At 37.7% G+C, this 23358-nt stretch overlaps 2 protein-coding genes across 3 annotated transcripts in view; one reads left to right on the top strand and one right to left on the bottom strand.

Moving 5' to 3' along the window:
- LOC126359790 (scaffold attachment factor B2-like) overlaps positions 1-15088 on the top strand; it is a 128100-nt gene extending 113012 nt beyond the window's left edge. For both annotated transcript variants that reach the window (XM_050007657.1, XM_050007658.1), the window contains exon 17: positions 14434-15088. In XM_050007657.1, the coding sequence (XP_049863614.1) occupies positions 14434-14632 (199 nt within the window). In that variant the 3' untranslated portion in view covers positions 14633-15088. The remainder of the gene's footprint in view (positions 1-14433) is intronic.
- A 100-nt stretch (positions 15089-15188) lies between these two features.
- LOC126359816 (cleft lip and palate transmembrane protein 1-like protein) overlaps positions 15189-23358 on the bottom strand; it is a 150318-nt gene continuing 142148 nt past the window's right edge. Inside the window, exons 9-11 of the mRNA XM_050007659.1 lie at positions 19153-19288; positions 18951-19066; positions 15189-16258 (exon numbers count right to left, since the gene is read on the bottom strand). Coding sequence (XP_049863616.1) covers positions 16192-16258; positions 18951-19066; positions 19153-19288 — 319 coding nt within the window. The 3' untranslated portion in view covers positions 15189-16191. The remainder of the gene's footprint in view (positions 16259-18950; positions 19067-19152; positions 19289-23358) is intronic.

The following is a 23358-nucleotide window of genomic DNA, read 5'->3' as shown; positions in this document are numbered from 1 at the left end:
TTAATAAATCACATTAAACTGATTGCGATTACTATCACAAGAATAAATTACGGTGGAAAGCCCCATTGCGGAGATAGTACCAACAGAAGTCAGTAGACACGCGACAAGTAGAAGTTTGAGGATTGGGCTGAACCGTGATTGTGATCTTTTATGTGTGTATTAGTTTTGTAGTTACAGTTATATATTACCCGCACCCTAGAAGATATTGTCTGTGTTTCACTTGCTCAAGCACTGCACTATGGGAGACCACGTGGAGAACTGTGGCACTGGCTTTGCAGAGTACAATGATGAGTGTGAGGAGGGATGTGGTGAGCTGGCAGCAAATTTCAACTTCCTTCAACTGTGGGACTGTGTACTTTGGCTTGTTATGAACATCTGCAGTTTGCCTGACTCCATCTGTAATCGGAATTGAACCAACTTTTAAGTTGGACAAATACCGAGCGAGGTGGCGCAGTGGTTAGCACACTGGACTCACATTCAGGAGGACGACGGTTCAATTCCATCTCCGGCCATCCTGATTGAGGTTTTCCGTGATTTCCCTAAATAGTTTCAGGCAAATGCCGGGATGGTTCCCTTGAAAGGGCACGGCCAATTTCCTTCCCAATCCTTCCCTACCCCGAGCTTATGCTCCGTCTCTAGTGACCTCGTAGTTGACGGGACATTAAACACTAACCACCACCACCTAAGTTGGACAAATACTCAACAATAGCCTACATTTCTGCAGGAGATGCTAACAGTCTAGATTGGGGCCACTGGCATACTTTTGTTTTTCATGAAGTGGTGTTGTTGATGCTCACAGTTCTGCACAACCAGTGAGAGAACTGTGAGCAGACAATATGTTTTTGTAGCTAAAGACATTGTAACATTCTCATGTCAGTATAGAAATAAAGTCCACTGTCTGTTCAGAAGAAAACAAGAAATCTGAACATATTTGGAAGAAACAGCTGAGTATTTGTAACAACAAAGATAAAAGTTTCACAGCTGTCCTAGTTAGGATGGTGTCGGTGATAATTAAAAATAGTAGTGTCACAGAGGACAGGCTAAAAAAACAGAAGATAAAAATCAATGTAAACAATTTTTTACTATATGTCTCTTTGCCTTACCAAAACATAGATTGTGAATAAAAGGTACAAGTTTAGAAAAGGTGCAATGCTAACATTTTTGGCAGATGGTTTACATCAATAAGAGTTTATCATTTTGATTTGTCATATATTAAAAAAATATTTTTTTGTCAAGGAGCCTCTTACAAAAAATAAAGAGGGAGAGTTATCTTACATTCAGGATGCCTTATACTCTGGTAAATACAGAATTCCATAGCACATATTGGAATTGAAATGCATAAAATATGTCAACTCACCAATTTATATTTCACTGAGATTTGCCATGATTCGAAGTGCAAATATGACTGAACTGAGTTGTGTTGTAACAGTCCCTTCCCCCCTCCCCACTTTAAATTCATGTCAGTGTGGACACCCAAATTTTTATAAATTTTCATCCTAGTTATTACTTCCTCGCCAAGTGTTCCATTTGTCATCAGTGTGATACCTCTAGATGTGCTGAACTGAATACATTGTATTTTGGATATTGAAATTGAAGACATTTGCAGAAAACCCATTCAATAATAATTTTTAAGAATATTATTTATCATTTCTACTGTTTCTGTGTGTGTTCTTGGTTGCAGCGGTAGTCTCACCTGCAAAAAGAACTAATGCTTATTGTATATTAGATGGAAAATTATTTGTGTACGAGAAATAATAATAAATGTAAGATTGGGTCTTTTGGAACTCCATAAGTATCTCCTCATATCTGTGATGCCCCGCTTACTTTAGTTGGATTATTAAGTACAACTTCTTTTGCTTGGGTAAGACAAACATTGCTCTGCTGTGCTATCACTTTCATAAAAATGCAGTTTTATTTTCGATATTGGGATTCACGCAGTTGGAAGCATTACAGAAAATATCAACCATTGCTGCTTTGTTAACTAAGGAAAGGAAAACATATGTCAATAGTTTTTTCCTATTTCATTTAATGAAACCAATATGAGTGTGTCTCCTAAACTGTACCATTCAGTTTTAGTGCTTTAAGGGGGAGGAAAGCAGCTAAGTACCTAAATATAGCATGTTGGCACATGGACCCATTTTCTTGTGGTTATTTCCTTAAATAAATCCTCATTCTTCACCAATTAAATATAATTTCTATAGTTGGGTGATTGGAGAGAGAAGGGGACAGATGATGACCATAGCCGTAACAACAGTGATAAAACCAAAAGAAAGATGAGAGTTTAACATCCTGTCGACACAGGGGTCATTAGAGATGGAGCGCAAGCTCAAATTATATCAAGGATAGGGAAAGCAGTCAGCCATACCCTTTCAAAGAAACTGTCCCGGCATGTACTTGGAGTGATTTAGGGGAATCATGGAAACCTAAATCTGGATCATTGACATGAGTTTAAACCATCGTCTTTCCGAATGAGTCCAGTGTGCTGACCGCTGCCACCACTATGCTCAGCAGCAATGATAAAACTAAAAGAAATAGAGGAAGTGTAGAACTTACATAAGTTTATCGAACAAGAGATTAATCTTTAATCGTTTCAGTATCTTTTAAACTGATACATTAATTATGTGCACCAGTTTTTTGTTTGAATATATTTAAAATGTTCTGTGTAAGTTTGCTTTTTGCCTGGTTAATTCTGTGTGCCCAACTTTGACTAGAACATAGTCCCTGCCTTTTGAAAGCTCTGCACATCAAATTGTACTATTAGGCACAGCTCAGGAATTTATTGAATTGGAGAACTTTCTTTGTGTATTTCTCATCCTTCCTGTTTATATATATATATATATATATATATATATATATATATATATATATATATATATATATATATATTAAAAACAAAGATTCCAAGACTTACCAAGCGGGAAAGTGCCGGCAGACAGGCACATGAACAAAACACACAAACACACACACACACACACACACACACACACACACACACACACACACACACACACACACAGAATTACGAGCTTTCGCAACTGGCAGTTGCTTCGTCAGGAAAGAGGGAAGGAGAGGGAAAAATGACATATATGTCTGCTTGTGTCTGTGTATGTGCGGATGGATATGTGTGTGTGTGTGTGTGTGTGTGTGTGTGTGTGTGTGTGTGTGTGTGTGCGAGTGTACACCTGTCCTTTTTTTCCCCTAAGGGAAGTCTTTCCGCTCCCGGGATTGGAATGACTCCTTACCCTCTCCCTTAAAACCCACATCCTTTCATTTTTCCCTCTCCTTCCCTCTTTCCTGACGAAGCAACTGCCAGTTGTGAAAGCTCGTAATTCTGTGTGTGTGTTTGTGTGTTTTGTTCATGTGCCTGTCTGCCGGCGCTTTCCCGCTTGGTAAGTCTTGGAATCTTTGTTTTTAATATATTTTTCCCATGTGGAAGTTTCTTTCTATTTTATTTTGCACACACACTTTTATCTAAAGTTCAAGAAATAGGTTAACAAAAGAACATAGGTTGAACAAAAGCTATTTCTTCAATTTTGTCAATACTATTTTGGCTATATATAGTTGCTGCCTTTCATAAATGAATGACATAAAATGATGCAGAGTCAGGATCATTATACTTTATTAATTTTCCATCTGGTTGCTTTATATTTTATTAACTATACATCTTAATGCCCTTAAGCTTTTGCTCTCATCACTCACATTAAAAGTACATTGATACTTGTAAAAACAACTTCTATTTGGTCTTATATTTGATTGTCTTGTTGCAGCATGGTTTGAATAACAGTTAAGAGAACATGCATGTACCTCAATGCATCAAAGCTCAGTCCTGCACAAGATGATTCTCCATAATTTGCATGGGCTTGTCTGTGCTTAGTCCGCAGCTCGTGGTCATGTTCTCACTTCCCGAGCATGGGGTTCTAGGTTCGATTCCCGGCGGGATCAGGGATTTTCACCTGCCTCGAGATGACGGGGTTTTTGTGTCGTCCTGTCATTTCATCATCGTTCATGAAAGTTGTGAGATTGGATTGAGCAAAGGTTGCGAACATGTACGGCCGCTGATAACCGTGCAGTTGAGCACCCCAAAAACCAATCATCATCATCATTTGTCTGTGCTTCTCATAGGAAACTACTCCTTGGGTAATCACACAGTGATAGTAGTCACTCACTAACCACTTTCACAATCTTGCCTCTAACAAACATTCATTATTGTTAGCATTTCAAATGTTATGATGGGAGTTTTCCTACCTGAAGAAACCTGTCTACTCAACATGCCTCCCTTCTCCAACAGTTGGAATGCAACATGCATGGGAGAAGAAATAATGCCTACTCTTGCTGCTACGCTTAAGATCACAAATGACTTTAAAAAAGCTCTTGGCAAGACATCAAATACGTAGCAGCTACATAGAAGTAATGGCATTGGTGGATCTTCATTGGTACTGTGTGGACAGGATGAGTGTTAAGAGAGATTTCTCCATAATGAATTACAGACCATTAATGCAGTAACAGTGAATACTATAACACTATCGTAAATAAATAATCCAGCTATCTCAGAAGACACAGATTCACAGCAGTGTAAAATGTTTTGCCATATAACCTGTGATAATTTCCTGAAGGATCACTTCCTTCAGGAATCCAATATTTATGTAGCATATCTAATAGTGACAGGCTTGGGCAACAGGTAACATACAAAATAATGGTGCTGAGATAAAAATAACTCAACTGTGGAGAGTGTGACGTTTTGAGAGAAAATCTTGCCTTTTACATTCAAGAGAAACATTAAACAATTCCAGAAAAAAATTGGGTGCAATGTATCTTTCATTGTTTCTCCTATTATGCTTATTTGTTTCATGATGTATGCTCATTGTAGGCAAAACCTTGTAAAATAAAAATGGTAAAATTTTGCAAAATTTATTAAACCACACACTTCTTGAACAGGGGACAGTAATTAAAAATAAAAAAAAAATATATGAAGGAATGTATTTTGAAGTAGTAACAGTACATCCACCAAAACATGAAAGATGTTGTGAAATAACATTATAAAAATGTTACTTATAGTCTGTTCAAAATTACTTTAGTGCTGACACCTGATGGAACACAGTGAAGCACAGAGCAGAGTTGTCATGTCTTGCACAGACCAAATGCGTAGTATACATTTAATTCAACTTGTTAAAGCTCAAACTATTTGATGTACATAGATGGAATTGGCATTACTGTTTTCCAGTGGAGCTGCAGTATGTTAATAAAGTTTTATGTGCAATAATGAACTATCAAGGTGATATATGGAAAGTATACAAATGTTTTATTTCCTAATGAGATTATCAAGTTCAACATGACGGAATTTTTTTGTCATTGACTTTTTGTGAACACATTATGCAAATTAAATCTTAAGAATACATTTGCTCCAAAGTGGGAGACTGTCGAGATTTGTAATATGAGATAGTTTAGAGTTAAATGTGGTGTGTAGTGCTGCCCATGTGGATGTAAACCTCAGCTGTTCCCTGTTTGGTTTCATTCCAAGAAACAGAGTGCTAAGTTTATAATCAGCCTGTTTCTGTGTTTTTTGAACAAACTTTCTATGTAGTTGAAACATAACAAAAAGAAATCCTTTGTGCTTATTATTCAAGATGAGGAAACTTAGTGGTTGGAAGAAGGAATAGTTATACAAAATGTACTGCCATAGTATTACAACAGTTATAATTAAAGTAGTAAAAAGGATTTCTTTTGCGCGGTGTAGTCTTTGTTACTGAGACAGCTTCATTCTGACTCATTTGTTAAGTCAGTCTTCATTCTGCCATGCTGCATTTGATTGACGGATTGCTACTAATCTGCAGAGGCATTTTCCTAACAGTTTTGTTGCTGAGTGCAGATAGTCCTATTTGTTTCATTATTGTTGGTAACATAAAATTTTGTTTGGGTCCATATCAGTTCTGTTGGGTTGAAACGGCAGTGCTGCCTAGTGACTATAAGTTTCTGAAAGCTTGCAGATCCTCGTGCTCCAGCTTTTTCCAATTTATCAATTCGATGGTGAAGGCAATCATTTCCTCCTCCCTCTTTGCCACTTTAGGTGTCTTGTCAGAGTGGTTGGTAGCATTGTAAAGGCACTTAACATACAAGCCATTTATCTAGATTCGGTCAATACGGCAATCCCCTGACCTCAGAGAGGACCATCAAAACATTCCTACTGAGTAACATTTGACAGCTTGCTTCAGACATTGTTCAATCTCTCACAACATACAACAAATCAATTGTTCCTGCAGCTACAGTTCATGTGTGATTGGCTGCATGTGGACCATGACTTCCTCAGATGTCTCACCCCACAACTAACTTTGTAACCATAAGTCAGAAAGTAATTTCGATCACACTGCTGTCGAAGACAAAATCTTGCCTACAATGTCTTCTTACTTAATTTTGATGCAGTGTTATTTCCATAGCAACTCCCTTGTCTAATATACTTGAACATATGAACTGTACTATGAGCAGATGTTTATTGAAATCAATCTTTCTGTCAATCAGGTAGATTATTTGAATTTACTTATGTTTTTTGCTTGTGTTCGTGTTGTAAACTTGTTGTTACGAGAGCGTATTTCAACCATTCTACATTGTAAAATGCCAAAATGAAGTAGTTTAGTTGCAGTTGTAAGTTTTATGGCAATCAACACAATCATGAGCATCCACAGCATGGCCTCTTCCCAAAGTGAAACACTTTATGGTGCAAGTACACAGAAGAGACAAGGAAACTGGTAGACCTGCCTAATATTGTTTAAGGCCCCCGCGAGCATGCAGCATGCAGCAGTGCTGCAGCATGACATGACATGGACTCGACTAATGTCTGAAATAGTGCTGGAGGGAACTGACACCATGAATCCTGTGGACTGTCCATAAATCCATAAGAGTAAGAGGGGGTGGAGATCTCTTCTGAACAGTAAATGGCAAGGCATCCCAGATATGCTCTGTAATGTTCATGTCTGGGGAGTTTGGTGATCGGTGGAAGTGTTAAAACTCAAAAAGTTCCTCGAGCCACTCTGTCGCAGTTGTGGACGTGTGGGGTGTCTTATTGTCCTGCTGGAATTGCCCAATAGACGTATCGGGTCCCACATCACTCACTCCAATTGCACACGCTCCACACCATTACAGAGCCTCCACCAGCTTGAACAGTCCCTTGCTGACATGCAGGGTACATGGATTCATGAGGTTGTCTCCATACCCATACACGTCCATCTTCTCAATACAAATTGAAACGAGACTTGTCCAACCAGGCAACACGTTCCCAGTCATCGTTGGTCCAGTGTCGGTGTTGATGGGCCCAGGCAAGGTGTAAAGCTTTGTGCCGTGCAGTCATCAAGGGTACACAAGTGAAAGGGTCATATAGGAATATCTTCACTTCACAGCTACCTCAGAGACAGTGTGTCCCATCACTCATGCGCCGACTAACATTACGTTCAAACTCGCTTAAATCGTGATAATGACCGCAGCACCATATTCTGCTTGTTTTCATATGTTTGTATTTGAATTTGCATGCCTATACCAGTTCCTTTCGTGCTACAGTTTTATTTTAGGTGTGAAGCAAATACACAAAAACACACGTGCACTCTACACCAAAAACTGTATGGTAGAACTAACACCAATACATGAGATCTTTAAGATTGTGAACTTCTGGAAAATTTTTACATGGCTGAACACACAATTCAAATGAAAGCTCGAGTAGTTGCATTTGGGAAGACTTGCCAAAAACTGTTTTTGTTGGTATGTCAGTTTTTCAGATTGTTGTGATAGGTGCAATAATATGTTTTCATGATGGAGTAACAAGCAGATTGGGCTTCAAAGGTGGGGTTAACATAAAAAGTGGCTGACAATATGTTGCTGAAGCTGAAAAATCTGTCAAAAGCATAACGAAGAAAAGAAAGAAAACCAAACAAGATAAAAAGGACACTCGGAACCAACATTATGGAGCTGGAATATTTCGATGTGTTATCATTGAGAACAATATGACATGCACATCTGAAGTTTCAAATTCCTGCAATCAACAGTTTTGCATACTTAAGTTTCATTATCTCATCCAGTATTAAAGCTACAGGAGCAAAATTTTGCTTGAATAATATAGTGTTTGCCTACACAGGGAATCGCATTGTTCAACAGCATATAAATAGTTTCAGCTGTAGGATGTCATATGTTCTAAAATTTTTTGGAGAAAAAATCAGTTCTACATATACATACATACTCCGCAATCCACCATACTGTGCGTGGTGGAGGGCACCTCGCACCATAACTAGCATCTCCTCTCCCTCCTCCACTCCCAAACAGAATGAGGGAAAAATGACTGTCTATGTGCCTCTTTACGAGCCCTAATCTCTCTCTTCTTCTCTTTGTGGTCTTTGCGCGAAATGTAAGTTGGCAGCAGTAAAATTGTACTGCAGTCAGCCTCAAATGCTGGTTTTCTAAATTTCCTCAGTAGCGATTCACAAAAAGAACACCTCCTTTCCTCTAGAGACTCCCACCCGAGTTCCTGAAGCATTTCTGTAACACTCGTGTGATGATCAAACCTACCAGTAACAAATCTAGCAGCCTGCCTCTGAATTGCTTATGTCCTCCTCAATTTGACCTGATAGCGATCCCAAACGCTCGAGTTATAGTTCTAAAAATATGTTTTTTTAAAAACAACAGAAAACAAAAGCTGGTAAATATTCTTGGTTTATTGTTTCAACAAGTTAATTGCAGGAAGAATAATATTTGTTTTTAGAGCTTATATTCTGAATAGTGTGGAACTAGAGTACACTTAAAATAAAAATTACATATGGTTCAGTATATAAGATCAAAATTCGTGTTCACCCCACTACGTAACCCACAGTTTTTAAATTTTTTCATATAGGTATCACAGTATGCAAATTATTTGGTCCTAATTTCATTCTAATTTATCTACTGAAGGTTTTGAGTTATTAAATTTCAAAATACTAGTAAAAACTGTAGGCCATAAAGTCCTGATCTCCGTCAGGCTGGAGTAACTTTTGCATAATGTGTCGTCGTCAAGTAACATACCTCAATGAAACTTGGAAACTACATACAAGAGTCATTTTTAAAGTAAGAACTCTTAGCATAACGTGTCCGCACATCCTGTCACATGAAATCAGTTCACGGTCAGCAACTCTTGACCAGTCTTTCAGTGCACTGCCATTATATGTCCCGTCTCTGTTGGTGTTGGTTGTATGGTTATACTGCTTCATTTGTCACTGTGTCAATCAATAATCCTACTGATTGTGAAGTGCACTCAGTTATTAGGTTCCTAAATGCAAAAAAGCTTATTCTGCTGAAATTCACAAGTAGCGTGTTTAAGTTTATGGTGCAGGTCTAATAAATGATGGAAATGTGCATAAATGGTGCAGGCTGTTTAATGAAGGACGGACAAGTTCATGATTGAGAACAATTTGGACAGCCTGCTTCCATGGATGAAGACTTTACACAAAATTGATGAGGCAGTTGGCCAAAACAGGTGCTTCACTATTGACAAGCCGCACTGGAAGTTTCCACAAGTTTCAATATCAGTAGTTTTTTACATAGTTACTGACAAACTTAACTACAAAAAAAAATGTGTGCAAGATGGGTGCCCAAATGTTGACAGAACAAGAAACAAAACAAAACAAACAGCACTTTCTTTGTCTGTTTTGGAGTGCTACCTCAAGGATGGTGACGAGTTTGAGTCAGGTTGTGAGCAATGATGAAACATGGCTTCAGCACTACACTCCAGAGAGTGTACATCAGTACAGCGAGTGGCGTCACTTAAATGTCTCGACAAAACCCCGAAATTTTAAACAAGAACCTTCAACATGGAAGATCTTGGCCATGGTTTTGGAACTAAAAGGCAGTCTTCTGTTAGACTTTTTACCAAGAGGAATGACAATAAATTTAGAGGGGTACTGTGAAACATTATTAAAGCTGACGGGTGCTATTCAAAGTTAACAGCGGGAACTGCTCTCCAGTGGCAGCGTTTTACTTCAAATCTAGGATAGGCATGATTAGTAGCCATCTACTTGTGGCAACCTTCCGGCCAGTTTCTCAAATGTGCTAACCTACCTCTCTGTATGGTACAATTATGTTATAAATGCACTCCATGTAGTAGTAAGTATGTCCAAGTAATTCCCATAATTTTTCTATGAACCTTTTTCTCTGTGTACACAATGTATGTGCAACTGACTGGTGTTTGGTGGATAGTTCTTAATACCAATAATGTCCCATTCTGCTTGCTTGTGGAGTATAAGAAAATTGCTACCTGACTGTCCTGGTATCTTCACAATCACTTTCCTTACGCTCATGGTCCCAATTTGCAGTATATGGTGGTGGCACGTAATTGTTGAACTGTTCTTCCAATAGTGGTTCTCTCATTTTACAAGCATAGTTTTGAAAGAACATCTGTCATACTCTCTTTTTCTAATCAGATGTTACAATCATACATGTGTCTGCCTATCCACTTGGGGAGGGTGGGGGGTGGTGATAACTTTTATGCCAGTTATAAAGGGTCAGAACACAGCAGTATACTAGAACTGGTTGTACTGCATCTATTTGAAACACTTGCAACTAACACCTGAATGGGCAAGAGTCATAGTAAAGCACTAGATGTTACATTAATAGCAAGTTGCTCCTTTGCATGCTCTCAAAACAGCTGTAACACACAGTGTGAACTCTACAAGGTGTTCGGCAGCTTATGCTACCCACAATTAATCTTGCATATTTGGTGTTGGCTTCATAGAGCATACACAGGTATCAACAGCATCCTATAAATGCTTGATTGGGTGAAATTGGGTGATGTGAGAAGGTGCAGGGCCAAGCTATGACAATGAATTCATGGAAGTGTTAATACAGTGACTTGGCTAAAAGCTATGAGATCACTGTCCTGTTGAAACATAGCAACTTCACCAGGGTACTGGTACACTGATACCAGAAATGGATGAAAATGATCTGTAAGAATTTCCACATACTGTGTATCTAGTTACTCCCTGCAGCCACATGGTGGGGCCACATTGTGACCACTTAAACAGAGCCTAGAGCATAACTGAGCCACATCCTACCTGGGTACACCCTTGCAGAAACACAGGATTTTATAGCTGCTTCAAGTGTATGTCACATTCATACACCTGTCAGCTAAGTACAACTGAAGCCAGGGTTCATTGAGTTAAGCTACATGCCACCATTGTTCCAGGCTCAATCGTTGAGCACTGTATAGGTGCCAAGAAAGAGACAAGCCTTGGAAATCCTAATTTTTATGTAATTTGTGATTTGATATTTGTGCATCTTTCCCTCATTATAATTTTATGTTCAAAGTTGATTAACTTACTGAATTCTGCCTCAGGCTGCAGATATTTTCTGTACTTTCGCCATACACGACATCTAAGTGCAATATTATGCTGTTTTACACCATACACTTCGAATTGGACGACCCTTCCTCTAACTTTTGGACCCTCAGTTTGTCTTCCATTCACATTTCTTACTCTTGATTTCAAGAGTTAGTCATATTTTGTGTTGCTTTGAAATATTTCCCCTAAATTTCTAATACTCTGGTATTTTACAGCTAATTGTGTAACTGTATGTTACATGCTTTTCTCTCATCACTATGGGAATTACTTCACATTCATCCACACTTAACAACTGTTCAGTGGAAATATTGTCTGCCTGCATTTTCGTATCATCTAGGGATGGTACTTTACCTGTAAGCATTATTCGTGAATTACATGAGAGTACAGCTAACTCTACCTTGTTAATTCAGCTTATCTTGGTAACACTGCATTACTGAGTAAACATAAGTGATAACCGAATTAACTATAGGAAATTTTGTGCAAGAACTGTAAAATCACTTTATTCAAAGAATAAAAAGTAGACATAATTACAACAATAAAAATGTGGTACACTCTTAAAGAATCATTAACACAAAATGCAACAGCAAGGCAGATCTTAAGACATTTCTCCCAACTTGATGTAGTGAAATTTTGAAACACACTTTAAATTTTGATTTCTTCAAGCTTATGAAATGTGTAGAGAAGTGATTTTGAGACAAACATACATCTTCACACAATTCTTAGTCTTGTTTCATATTCTCAACAAACTGTATTTAATCATCGTTGATAGGGGCACATGCAACATAAGATTAATTAAGAGGGCTATCCACAAAGTACATTACATTTTGGAATTAAAAATAAAATATTGGAATTTTTTAAAATTATATACAGATGAAAGCCACACTTAAATAATACTTTTCTACATAGTTGCCATTTAAATTAAGGCACTTATCGTAGCGATGGATGAGCTTGGACATTCCTTTGTTGTAAAATTCGGCAGCCTGCACCTTCAAACACGTGGTTACCTCTTCTGGAAGCTGTGCGTCATCATCAAAACGCTGCATAGCCAACCACTTCTTCATTGCTGTGAATAAGTGGAAGTCGCTCGGTGCCAGGTCGGGACTGTACGGTGGATGAGGAAACAACTCCTCCTTAAGATTTGAGAACTTCACGAGTGGCATTTGCTGTGTGGGTCTGGGCGTTGTCGTGAATCGGCGAGATCTTTGAGCCCAACTTTTCCCTGCTCTTGTTTTGTATTGCTCTTCTGAGGTTGTGCAGAGTTTAGCAATACCTTTGAGAGTTTATTGTAGTGCCTCTTTCCAGGAAATCCACAAAAATCACACCTTTTCTGTCCCAAAAGAAGAGGTAACCACGTGGTTGAAGGCTCAGGCGGCCGAATTTTACAACGAAGGAATTTCCAAGCTCGTCCATCGCTACAATAAGTGCCTTAATTTAAATGGCAACTATGTAGAAAAGTAGTATTTAAGTGTGGCTTTCATCTGTATATAATTTTTAAAAAAATATCCAATGCTTTACTTATTTTTAATTCCAAAATGTAATGTACTTTGTGGATAGCCCTCGTGTATTGGTTATGCAATACATGTGCAGATATGAGAAATATTTAGTATGCTGTCCATGTTTGCACAATTCTGTGTGTACCCTTTTTTTTACATGTGACTAGTCAAAATTACAGTGTGTTTTATTGATATAAAGTAGCAAAACTAGTATATTTTCAGTTGAGACTCTTCCACTGGCCCAGCATCATCTACCCATGTCTTAAGCAACCATAGATCAAAACACCCTCCATCTAAACCTTCCTCAGTCAAGTGTCAGCACAACATTTGATAGCATATCCAAATAAACTACCAGGCTTTTGACGATGGGTGTGCTGCCATGGCAGAGAAAATAACTGTGCAGTTTTCTTGGTTTTATTATATGATGCTGGTAGTTTCCTGACAAATACCATGGGAAGTCACTGAGATAAGATTCTGCATTGTAATGTAAGCCCCTTCCTCATTGCCACCCTCATGTACATGCCAATATTTGGAATCTTGTGATGAATGCAATTGGAAAATTTATCCTCAACACCTCCACTCAGATAACTTCTCAATTAACTGGTAAGTCTTCATTGTGTTTGTTTTGCGTGTATTGCGTAACCTACTGCACCAATTCATGAAATCATTCTTGCGTCGCCACTATTTGTTTGGTGTGTAGAATTGGGCATTCAATTTATTCTTCACCCAATGTCACTTGCACATTTGTTTGTGACCTATTCTTCATGAATCATAATCAACTTAGTGTCATATCGTTTGCGTGAACCAACATTCGCCAGTCTTGAAATACAAAGGTGCTGTAGAGTAATAGTTTGGGTCATCAAAGCTCATCTTTAGTTGGTTGTGCCGCATTTCACGTATTTTGTGTCAACATATTTTTGTTAGCATTAGTTTGTTTCTTGTAGAAACTTATACTGTTACTGAGTATTTGCCCAGTTTGAAATGGACTGACACTAAAACAAAAATTGGATGCAGGTGAACAAAGGTTCAAGGACAATAGATGTTCACTGAAGCTGAGGTACATAGTATACATCTCCATGGTTGTCAGCATGACAAAATTTGACTGCATGCCATTCCCCTAATTTTCAGCTAAGCTGTTCCCCTTCCAAATTATTCAAAGTAAATCTGCTTTGAAAGACAAATTTGGGAGAAAACCTAATCTCATAGGGTAAATGTGGTATAAGCAGTACTTGGCGTACTTTTACTGCTTTAGATTGAAAGGTAAACACTATAATTCTCTGTGTTAAAACCTTTCTAACAAGTTCTTACTATGACGGCTCTTTTCAACAACTTTGCATGGCATATCACTATTAAATGTTTGTATTTGCTTATCAACCAGTAAGTTTAGATAATTAAATTTGTCTTTTCTTAGCCTTTCTTCTATTTTGTCTTTGTGCCATGCTCTCCTATACAGTCTTCATAATCTTGTTTTGTCCCTTTTCAGCATTTGTAATTACCGAGTAGTCAGTCTTATTGCCAATTTGGCAAAATTTGTGGTTCTAAATGCTAGTGGTCATGTGACTGGCACATGATAATTAAAATGTTTTGTTTTATAATAGGTGGGTGAGTGGCAGCAGTGGCACTACAGGTGTTGTAGCACGAGGCTCAAGTCTAAGTGTACCAGCATCATTATATGACCAGCAAGGTGTTTCACAAGCAGCAGCTTCATCTGTGGCCATGAGCAGTGGAGGCCCTTATGGCGGCAGTGAGCGTTTCGATACCTACAAGCAGTCAATGGGATCTATGCGTAAATATTGAGTGTATGACAAGATTTGGACATTAATATTATTCTAAGTCAAGTGTTAAAAAGTGAGTTCTGACTGTGTGGTGGAAAACCACTGAAGAGTTTTCAGTGTAGCTTCTGTAAAAAAATGACAGACCCACTTACTTGTAGGGGAAGTATAATGCTTTACACATTCCTTTTAGCATTTTCTTAGTTCAGGATAAATTCTGGAAAGGTTGTTTTTAAAAAAAAAATTCATACACTTGGCTGTGAAGCATATTTATATGTCCGTACACAGTCACTACTTTCCAGTTATATATTTCTCCCCAGTTGTTTATGGGGCAAAGTCACTACACACATCACTTGTATTTGAGAATTAGTGCAAAAACTAATGCTGTAATGTTTGTTATGTTCAAGACACTTTTGTAAAATTCCTGAACTGTTTTAATATATTTTGTAATCCTGAATAAAAGTGTGTAAACAAACTTGAAGTGAGCATGTACAAGATTTGCTTAAAAAGATCTTCCTAGTATGTACCAAAGATGTAAAAGCATTTTTAAAAAGGCAAGTGACAGGTGTAATGAGACAAGATTCACCCAAAACAGCTCTTTATTTTTAGTCCCATCTTTTTCTTAAGCTTAAACCTAAATTTTATTTGAATAAACTGACTAGACTACATCAGAACAATGAAAGCATTTTGTATTCATACAAATTGAGTCTCTAGTATCAGAATATCCAATACCACAGTCACAGTATTTCTTAATCAGATGGCTTGCTTAAAAGTTAAACATTTTTGTATTTTAAGAAAGGATAGTAAGATGAGTACTGCACAAAACTGATAATGAAGAGCTTTCCTCAGTTGAAAATAGATAAGCAAAGAAAATTTGAAGTAACATTGTTGAACCAAGTCCTAGGTCATGAATGAGTGGAGGCTCTGAATTGAAAGTGGCTGTACAAGAGATCAAGCAAACAGTGGACTTGTGCTGGTAGCATATACTGCTGTGTAGATTCCCCTTCTCACTGATTTCCACATTAACCTGTCCCACAATAGAGGCCAGATTGCAGTTGCTATTGTACCATAATGTGCATTATGGAGAAACCATAAGGGAGCTGTGATACAGTATGCAAAAAAGATACTGTTTCTAATTAAGACAATCCCACCCATGCCACATTTTAGTGAAGAATTTTCTAGTTGTGCCCAAAGAAAAAATAATTAACCTGGTTTTTATATTGCACTCACACATCTTGTGGAGGGAGACTCCCCAGAAACATGTATCCAAGCTTGCTTTGATTTCATGCTGTTACTGCAGCACAGGGGATTTCAAAATCAGTGTGTACAGTACTGTAATCTTAACTTTGCAGTTTTAAAGGATTTCTTTAGGATGTGCAGAACCTTTGATACATAACAAATAGGTAGCTTCAGTGACTTAAGCCTGAAAAGTTTTGTCTTATTTACCCTGTTCTTACACAACATTATGAAAGCTTCTGGGTGGAAAGAAATTAATTCTTCCTCCCTCTGGTATGATAATTCAAATTTTATTCTGTGAGCATTTACTTTCTTGTTATAGAACTTAATGCAGCTGTAAGAGTATTCTTATTCATGTTTCTTTTCATCTGTAACTAGCGTCTCATCCATACGACTTTTGTCTACTGGATATAGCCTGAAAATAAGACATTTTAATTATTTATTTATATATATATATATGAGCTAGAGAAAAGCTCCAGTGAAATAGAAAAATTAAAGAAACAAGGTATTCACTACACATATTTAAGATTACACCATGGTGCACAAATAATATTGAAAACAGACATACTATCTTAATAAATTTATATCAATCAAAGAGTACACCAGGGCTGTAATGTCTCCATCATAGTTACTTAGATGAAAGGGGCAGCAGACAACAGCATTGTATTTAAGTACTCTAAAATCCAAAGAACATCATGAAAAAGACATGGTTGTTACCCTCAAACACACACACACACACACACACACACACACACACACACACACACACACACTCTCTCTCTAAAAAGCACCTGTAGTATGTATGTACATTCTTACACCAAATCATAAATTACATCAGACACAAAACAAAAAAACAATTCTTATATAAGATAAGAGTTTATAATGATTGTGAAGTTGATTGCAGGACTAATGTTTACTGCTCTACAGGTGACATATCAGCACAGTCAGTTAGGCTTTTTCCAATACTGCCCCATAGGGCACTCCAGACTGCTACTCTCAAAGTGATTCTAATACACATTTTCTGTGTATGCATAAGACAATTGCCTACCTGAGTTAAAACTGCCTATATTGTAAATGCTTAGGTGATGGTCATAACTAACATCCAACAGATTAGCTGACACATACTGCTCACTAACGAAGAGCAATTACAGACATTGTTATTTTTCAGTTTTGTATTTACAGCAGAGAATGAGAAAAGGACAAAGTTTAAAACTAGAAGTAAATATAGAAGAAAACCAACATCCTCATAATGTGGTATGGCTTGTTTGAGATGTGGGCAGAAGTTTCAACTGAATATCTTTGTTTGCCTTTACTACTGTTAGCTTTTCTCCCCTCTTTGCTTTTGAAGAACTAAATAAAGTGCCTTTCATCACTGTAAAGGTTATTTCAAAACTCAATAGCAAAACATCACAAATGGACTCTATAATGCATGCCTTAAGAGCTAGGAGCACTTGTTCATCTTTGCTACTGAACAAGATATCATTGTACTTGCAGTCTACTTTTTTTAAGGCCAATTTTTTCTTGTTATTGTGAAAAGCAAAGAGCTTGCAGTAGAAAATATTTTTCCACAGTATCAAAGATGAAAAGGTGCTCATAGCTCTTAAGGCAAACATTTTAGAGCCCATATTTACGACGACTTTTCCCTTCTTGTTAAGTGAAGAATCCATTCCTCAAGTTGCCATTTAGTTTTGAAATGCCCTGTATACCCATTGCTAAACTTTTCGAGACATTATCCCTGAATGCAGAATCAGTTAATTACACCACTCACCCAACACACACGTCATAGAATATTTTTATTTTTAAATGATGAAAGAGAATGATATTTAGGTTTTGTGGTTTAACAAAACTAATGAGTCAGTGAGGCAATTTGTGCTTGTTTATTTCTAACAACTTTTTTTAAAAGAATGATGAAGCAATTCTCAGTGCACTGAGAGTGCTAAGTTCTTCTCAGAAAAGAAAGCTAATTATGAACATTACAAAACATACTTCCTTCACCTACACCCCCATTTAAAATCAGATGATATAGTAATAGAGCAGTGTATTATTCATTACATAGTTACTGTTGTGTTGGGCTGTCATTTATGTGTTGTTAAGTAAATAACAGCAATTTCTTATGCAGTTTGGGAACTACCTACAACTCTTGAGAAGACATTTTCATGAGATATTCAAGCATATGTGATGTATGTCTCTTAATTTTACTGTCCTAAATACATGGTACACAGTATCTATGTAACGAGTGGACTATGTATGGAAGATGATGATTGCACAGTCGTCTCTCGCTGTAACCTTTGCCACACTGTCACGAGTTTATGTCAGGAAGGAAATTCAGAAAGAATGTAATTTTTGGTGACTTATGTTCTCAGTACTTTAGTCATACTAAATAGAGATAGTAATGATATTTTAAAAATAATTTAGTTTCATGACAAAACCACAATTGAATAATTTTGTTGTAACCCCTTTAGAAAATTTCATTTTATCTGGGTTGGGAACAACTGATATATACAATGTAGCTTGCTTTTACTACTGCTGCTGTCATTATTCACCTTGCTTACCATTAAGCATATATGGAAAAATTAGTTGAATTTCTGCCCTCTTGTCTCTAAGAATTTTAAATTCAAAATAGTGAATAAAGATTGCACTGTACTTCGTGCTCTAGGTATAACTTTCAGGGGAATTAGTGTTGGCTAGTTGGAAGAATGAGCCTGTCAATTTCTGGAGTTGACTGGAAAATGTGCAGCAGACTATTTGAATATCTCAATCCAAATTCAGGCCCACTATCTGAACTACAATCCACCTGCACTAAGATTTTTTAAGAGCACTGAACTTTGATACATTGGCTGCCATTTCTAAACTGTAACTTTTTCATAGTCCCCAAGTGACTTCATAACATTATACACAATGTTATATTTTATTAGTATCCTTTGACAGCAGTGGCACCAGCTGTGAATCATGGTGGGATTTCCTTTTAACATATTTTGGTGCTGTTGAGTAATAGTGTTTCTTAAGAAGTACATTATGTCAAATTTTACTCATTTGTGTGATGCAGGGTTATGCATTTCTGAATATTAGTGAATTAAAGATGTTTAGAAAACCATGTGGTGCCTTACCATCTTTGATATAAATACACGAGGAAGACGATATCATCTCTGAAACAGGCAACTCGATGAGCTGTTGGCATCGTTATGATAAATGCAAATAGGTCATCAATAAATGTGTTGAATGCCTGAGGAGAAAAATAGTTTTAGTTGATTGTAACTTAGCAGTTGGCACCATCAATTATTTTTTTTCCAGAGAGACTACGGAACATACCTTGTACATGAAGGCTCTCCATGGCAGATGTGCAACGGATTTCAGTTTATAATTAACAAACAACTGAGGCAGCATAAATAGAAATCCAAAGACGTACACACCATTCACAAGACTATGAATACTCCAGGAATACCAACTGAAATAAATTAACAATGTAATTTTTAATGCTTAACTTATTTGCTGATAAAACCAAAGCACTCCACATACACCAGATTTTTATTTTTATTTTTTAACACGTCTGTTTCAGCCACTGTCAATGTTAATAATTTTTGGGCCTCTATGACAAATCTAATGTTTTCTGCTAACCCTCTTTGATGTGTGTCTTTGTTAGCTTCCCATTAGAAGTGGAAAGGAAGAGTCATGTAGTTAACACCCATCTATATGATTATCAATCAAGGAGTACACCAGGGCTGTAATGTCTCCATCATAGTTACTTAGATGAAAGCGGCAGCAGACGACAGCATTGTATTTAAGTACTCTAAAATCCAAAGAACATTATCGCGAAAAAGACATGGTTGTTACCCTCAAACACTCACTCACTCTCTCTAAAAAGCACCTGTAGTATGTATGTACATTCTTACGCCGAATCATAAATTACATCAGACACAAAACGAAAAAACAATTCTTATATAAGATAAGAGTTTATAATGATTGTGAAGTTGATTGCAGGACTAATGTTTCCTGCTCTACAGGTGACATATCAGCACAATCAGTTAGGCTTTTTCCGATGCTGCCCCATAGGGCACTCCAGACTGCTACTCTCAAAGTGATCCTAATACACATTTTCTATGTATTACATCTGTATCATTAACAATTGAATACAACCTCAAAGTGACATTGTGTGCACTGAGGCTGCCAAATGAATGAAACTACGTAACAGTGGCACTGTTGTGTACATTGTGTGAAATTAAATATACAGACCAGAGGCAAGGATTCTTAAAATATGATTCAAGGGGCATAAATGTGCCATCAGACAGAACGTCTTTGACAGATCAGAAGTAGCCTTCCATGTTCATTATGTTGAACACCCACCAACTGATCTGAATCCAAACATCACTTGCACTTCAACAAGGGAAGAAACTCAACCTGTTCTAAAAATGGGAAATATTTCTGCATAACAACATGAGCAAAAATATTTTATATTATCAAGTCAAGTCATGAGTGGCTCAGGTGTTTTCCTTAGAAGCACTGCAAGGATACAACAATAAACTCACTCACACCTTGAAAATTTAAGAATAAGTGCAATACAGGAACAAAAAGGTGACTTTGCTAAACCGGTCATTCAATTACCACCTGCAGACAGGATTGATATACAAAACCAAACTGTCTGGAATATGCACATCACAGCTGACTCTTGACAAGAGTGCATTAGAAATCCTACTCACATGTCCCACTAAACATGAGATACGGGATGATTGTGCCAGACAACGGAAGAAGGAGGTTTGAGAGTTGGCTCTCTAGATGTGTCATGTGACTTCTGACAGTATCAAGAATTTTAAGTGGCTGCACCATGTTTTATAGTTTCATAATGTGCCCACTAGTAGACAGATGGGAGTACAGGCCAACAGGTTGACCCTTTCATGCCAGCACCATGATTGTTGCGTCATGCACTGAACAAGTGTCAGTCTGCCGCGCCCACTGTAAGGCGCATTTTCGTGCTCCCCACGCTACTCTGCCCTGCTTTCACACTCTTAATGCTATTGCAATTATTGGACTTGATACCGTATATTTATACAAATCACACATATTTGATATTGTCTGTGTCTGTGCACCAGGGATGTTAATGGAACAGCTGGAGTAGCACGTGTACCTGATGTAGAAGCAGCTACAAAATGTGTTTCATGTTCATCGTCAGATTCAGATGATGATTCACTTTCATCTTTAAAGTCACTACCCAGTATGAAAAAGCTTCCTTCACAGTATAGCACCTATCTGCCATGTCACTTCTAGTAGAAACTGAGGTTAACAACACGTCACTTCAGATTAGAAAGAAGGTGGGAAATGAGCAGTGCAACTCAATTGAAACCAATGCTTTGAAACTGAATGGGACTGCATCTAGTGACTGTTGTTAACTACAAACTTTGAACAAAGCCATTAGATGGTGCATAGGTCAAGCTTCCATGCAAGCCGAGCGTAGTGAAGCAGAGAAATACGACGCAATGTGGAACTGCTACAGCAGTCCACCGGCTGGGTGGCACATTCGCTCCCAACTTCTACAGACGTTCACTGTAGTGAAAGGGTTAATGGTCAAAATAGATCCATATACTGAACTACAATGTATGGGGGAACTATTATTGATTTTATCTAGATAAAGTCCTAAAAATTGCAGTTGCAGTAAGTTGCCTTTGTCAGTAGTCTTAAAATACAGAGAGGATTGTGAGTGTTAAAAATCAGCCAATAGGAGGAAAGGTGATAAATGAAGTCAGTTAGTTCATCTAATTTTTGCTTTCAGAGGGAGCTAGATATTGCAAAGAGTGAAGCTTATATCTGCCTGCATGCATATGAGCATTGCTTCCAACATGATATTAAGTTGTACTTTTGCACTAAAGGTGAGGTAAAACTTAGAAATCCTATCTGACACTCTTATAATAAGCTTGGTAGTTACGATAAGTGATCAAAAGTATTGTAGGGATGGGAATATTTGTCACAATTTTTTTTTGTACGATCTGTCGAATGGGGTCGGACAGGCAAATTCATTGTAACTGGTCACCATATCTGCCTTTATCTCTGGTCTATTCATTGTGTCTCTCTGTGTGTTTTTTTTAGCTTGGGTTGGAAAGAATCAGAGTAAGAACCTGACACTGAGGATGAGTGGGTCACCTTACGGCCACTGTTCACACCTCCCACCAGCTGTTGGCCATCATTACTGTGCCAGGCTACAAAAATTTGAGTAGTTGAACCAGTGGTGGGGAGGGGACATATCAGTTGAGTGGAGCTCCATCCTCTTTGGGGAAGTGCCAAAATCCCCTGGGGCAAACAGAGAGAGGGGAAGGGGATTGGGGAAGTTTGCTTCCTCGTATGAAGTGGTAAACTCAAATCTCACAAAATACAGGTGGAAAGGTGTGTGTGAAGAAAGAAAAACAACACTTACACAGGTGAGCTTATGCATTGGGATCTCCTGGTCAGTGCCAACATACACGATTCCACTTTTTGCCAGAAATTATAGTTCCTCCACGCTCACACCGATCATTTTTGTCTTAACTTGCAGTGAAGTACATGAAATGTATTTGCAGTTGTGAATACGAACAACTATTAGCTGTATAATGAAAATTTATTCTGGGCTAGGATTTGAACCTGGACTTCCTTCTCATCACGAGCTGTGTACATCTACATCGATACTCTGCAATCCACCTTAAGGCACTAGCCATTTTCTTCCCGGTTCCACTTGCAAATAGAATGAGAGAAAAAAATTACGGTCTATGTGCCTATGTATGAGCCCTAATTTATTTTATCTTAATTTCATAGACCTCATTCACAATGTATGTTGGAGACTACAGAATCATTCTGCAGTCAATTTCAAATTAGTCTAGATTTTCTCAATAGCATTCCTTGAAAAGAATGTCACCTTTCCTCCAGACAATCTCCTTTGAGTTCCTAAAGCATCTCCGTAGGACTTGCATGTCGTTCAAACCTATCAGGAACAAATCTAGCAACCCATCTTTGAATTGCACCAACGTCTTCTTTTAATCTGGCCTGGTACAGATCACGTGCACTAGCATCCTATATATGCTGCCGCCTCAGAGAAATCACATTTTCCTAAAATTCTTCCAGTAAGCTGAAGTTGACCATTTGCCTTTCCTGCCACAATCCTCAAATGTGCTTTCTATTTCATATAATTTTGTAACAGTGCACCCAGATATTTAAACATGACTGTCAATGAGGACACCATTAATGACTTATCCAAACATTAACATTTCCTACTCATCCACATTATTTTACATTTTTCTTCATTTAGAACTACCTGCTATTCATCACACCAACTAGAAATTTTGTCTGCATCATCTTGTATCCTCCTACAGTCACTTAACTTTGCGAGCACACACACACACACACACACACACACACACACACACACACACACACACACAGACTCCATAGACACCCCAATCTATACTCAGCATGTAGTCACCTCCAACTACCAGTATTGCATGATCTGGGTATTTACATGCTACTGACCAGAAATCATCTTTAAATGACTAGAAGAGT

This window comes from Schistocerca gregaria, chromosome 1 (assembly GCF_023897955.1).
Source record: "Schistocerca gregaria isolate iqSchGreg1 chromosome 1, iqSchGreg1.2, whole genome shotgun sequence".
Taxonomy (NCBI): Eukaryota; Metazoa; Arthropoda; class Insecta; order Orthoptera; family Acrididae; genus Schistocerca; species Schistocerca gregaria.
Note: the sequence above shows the minus strand (reverse complement) of the source record. Positions and strands in the feature narration are given on the sequence as shown.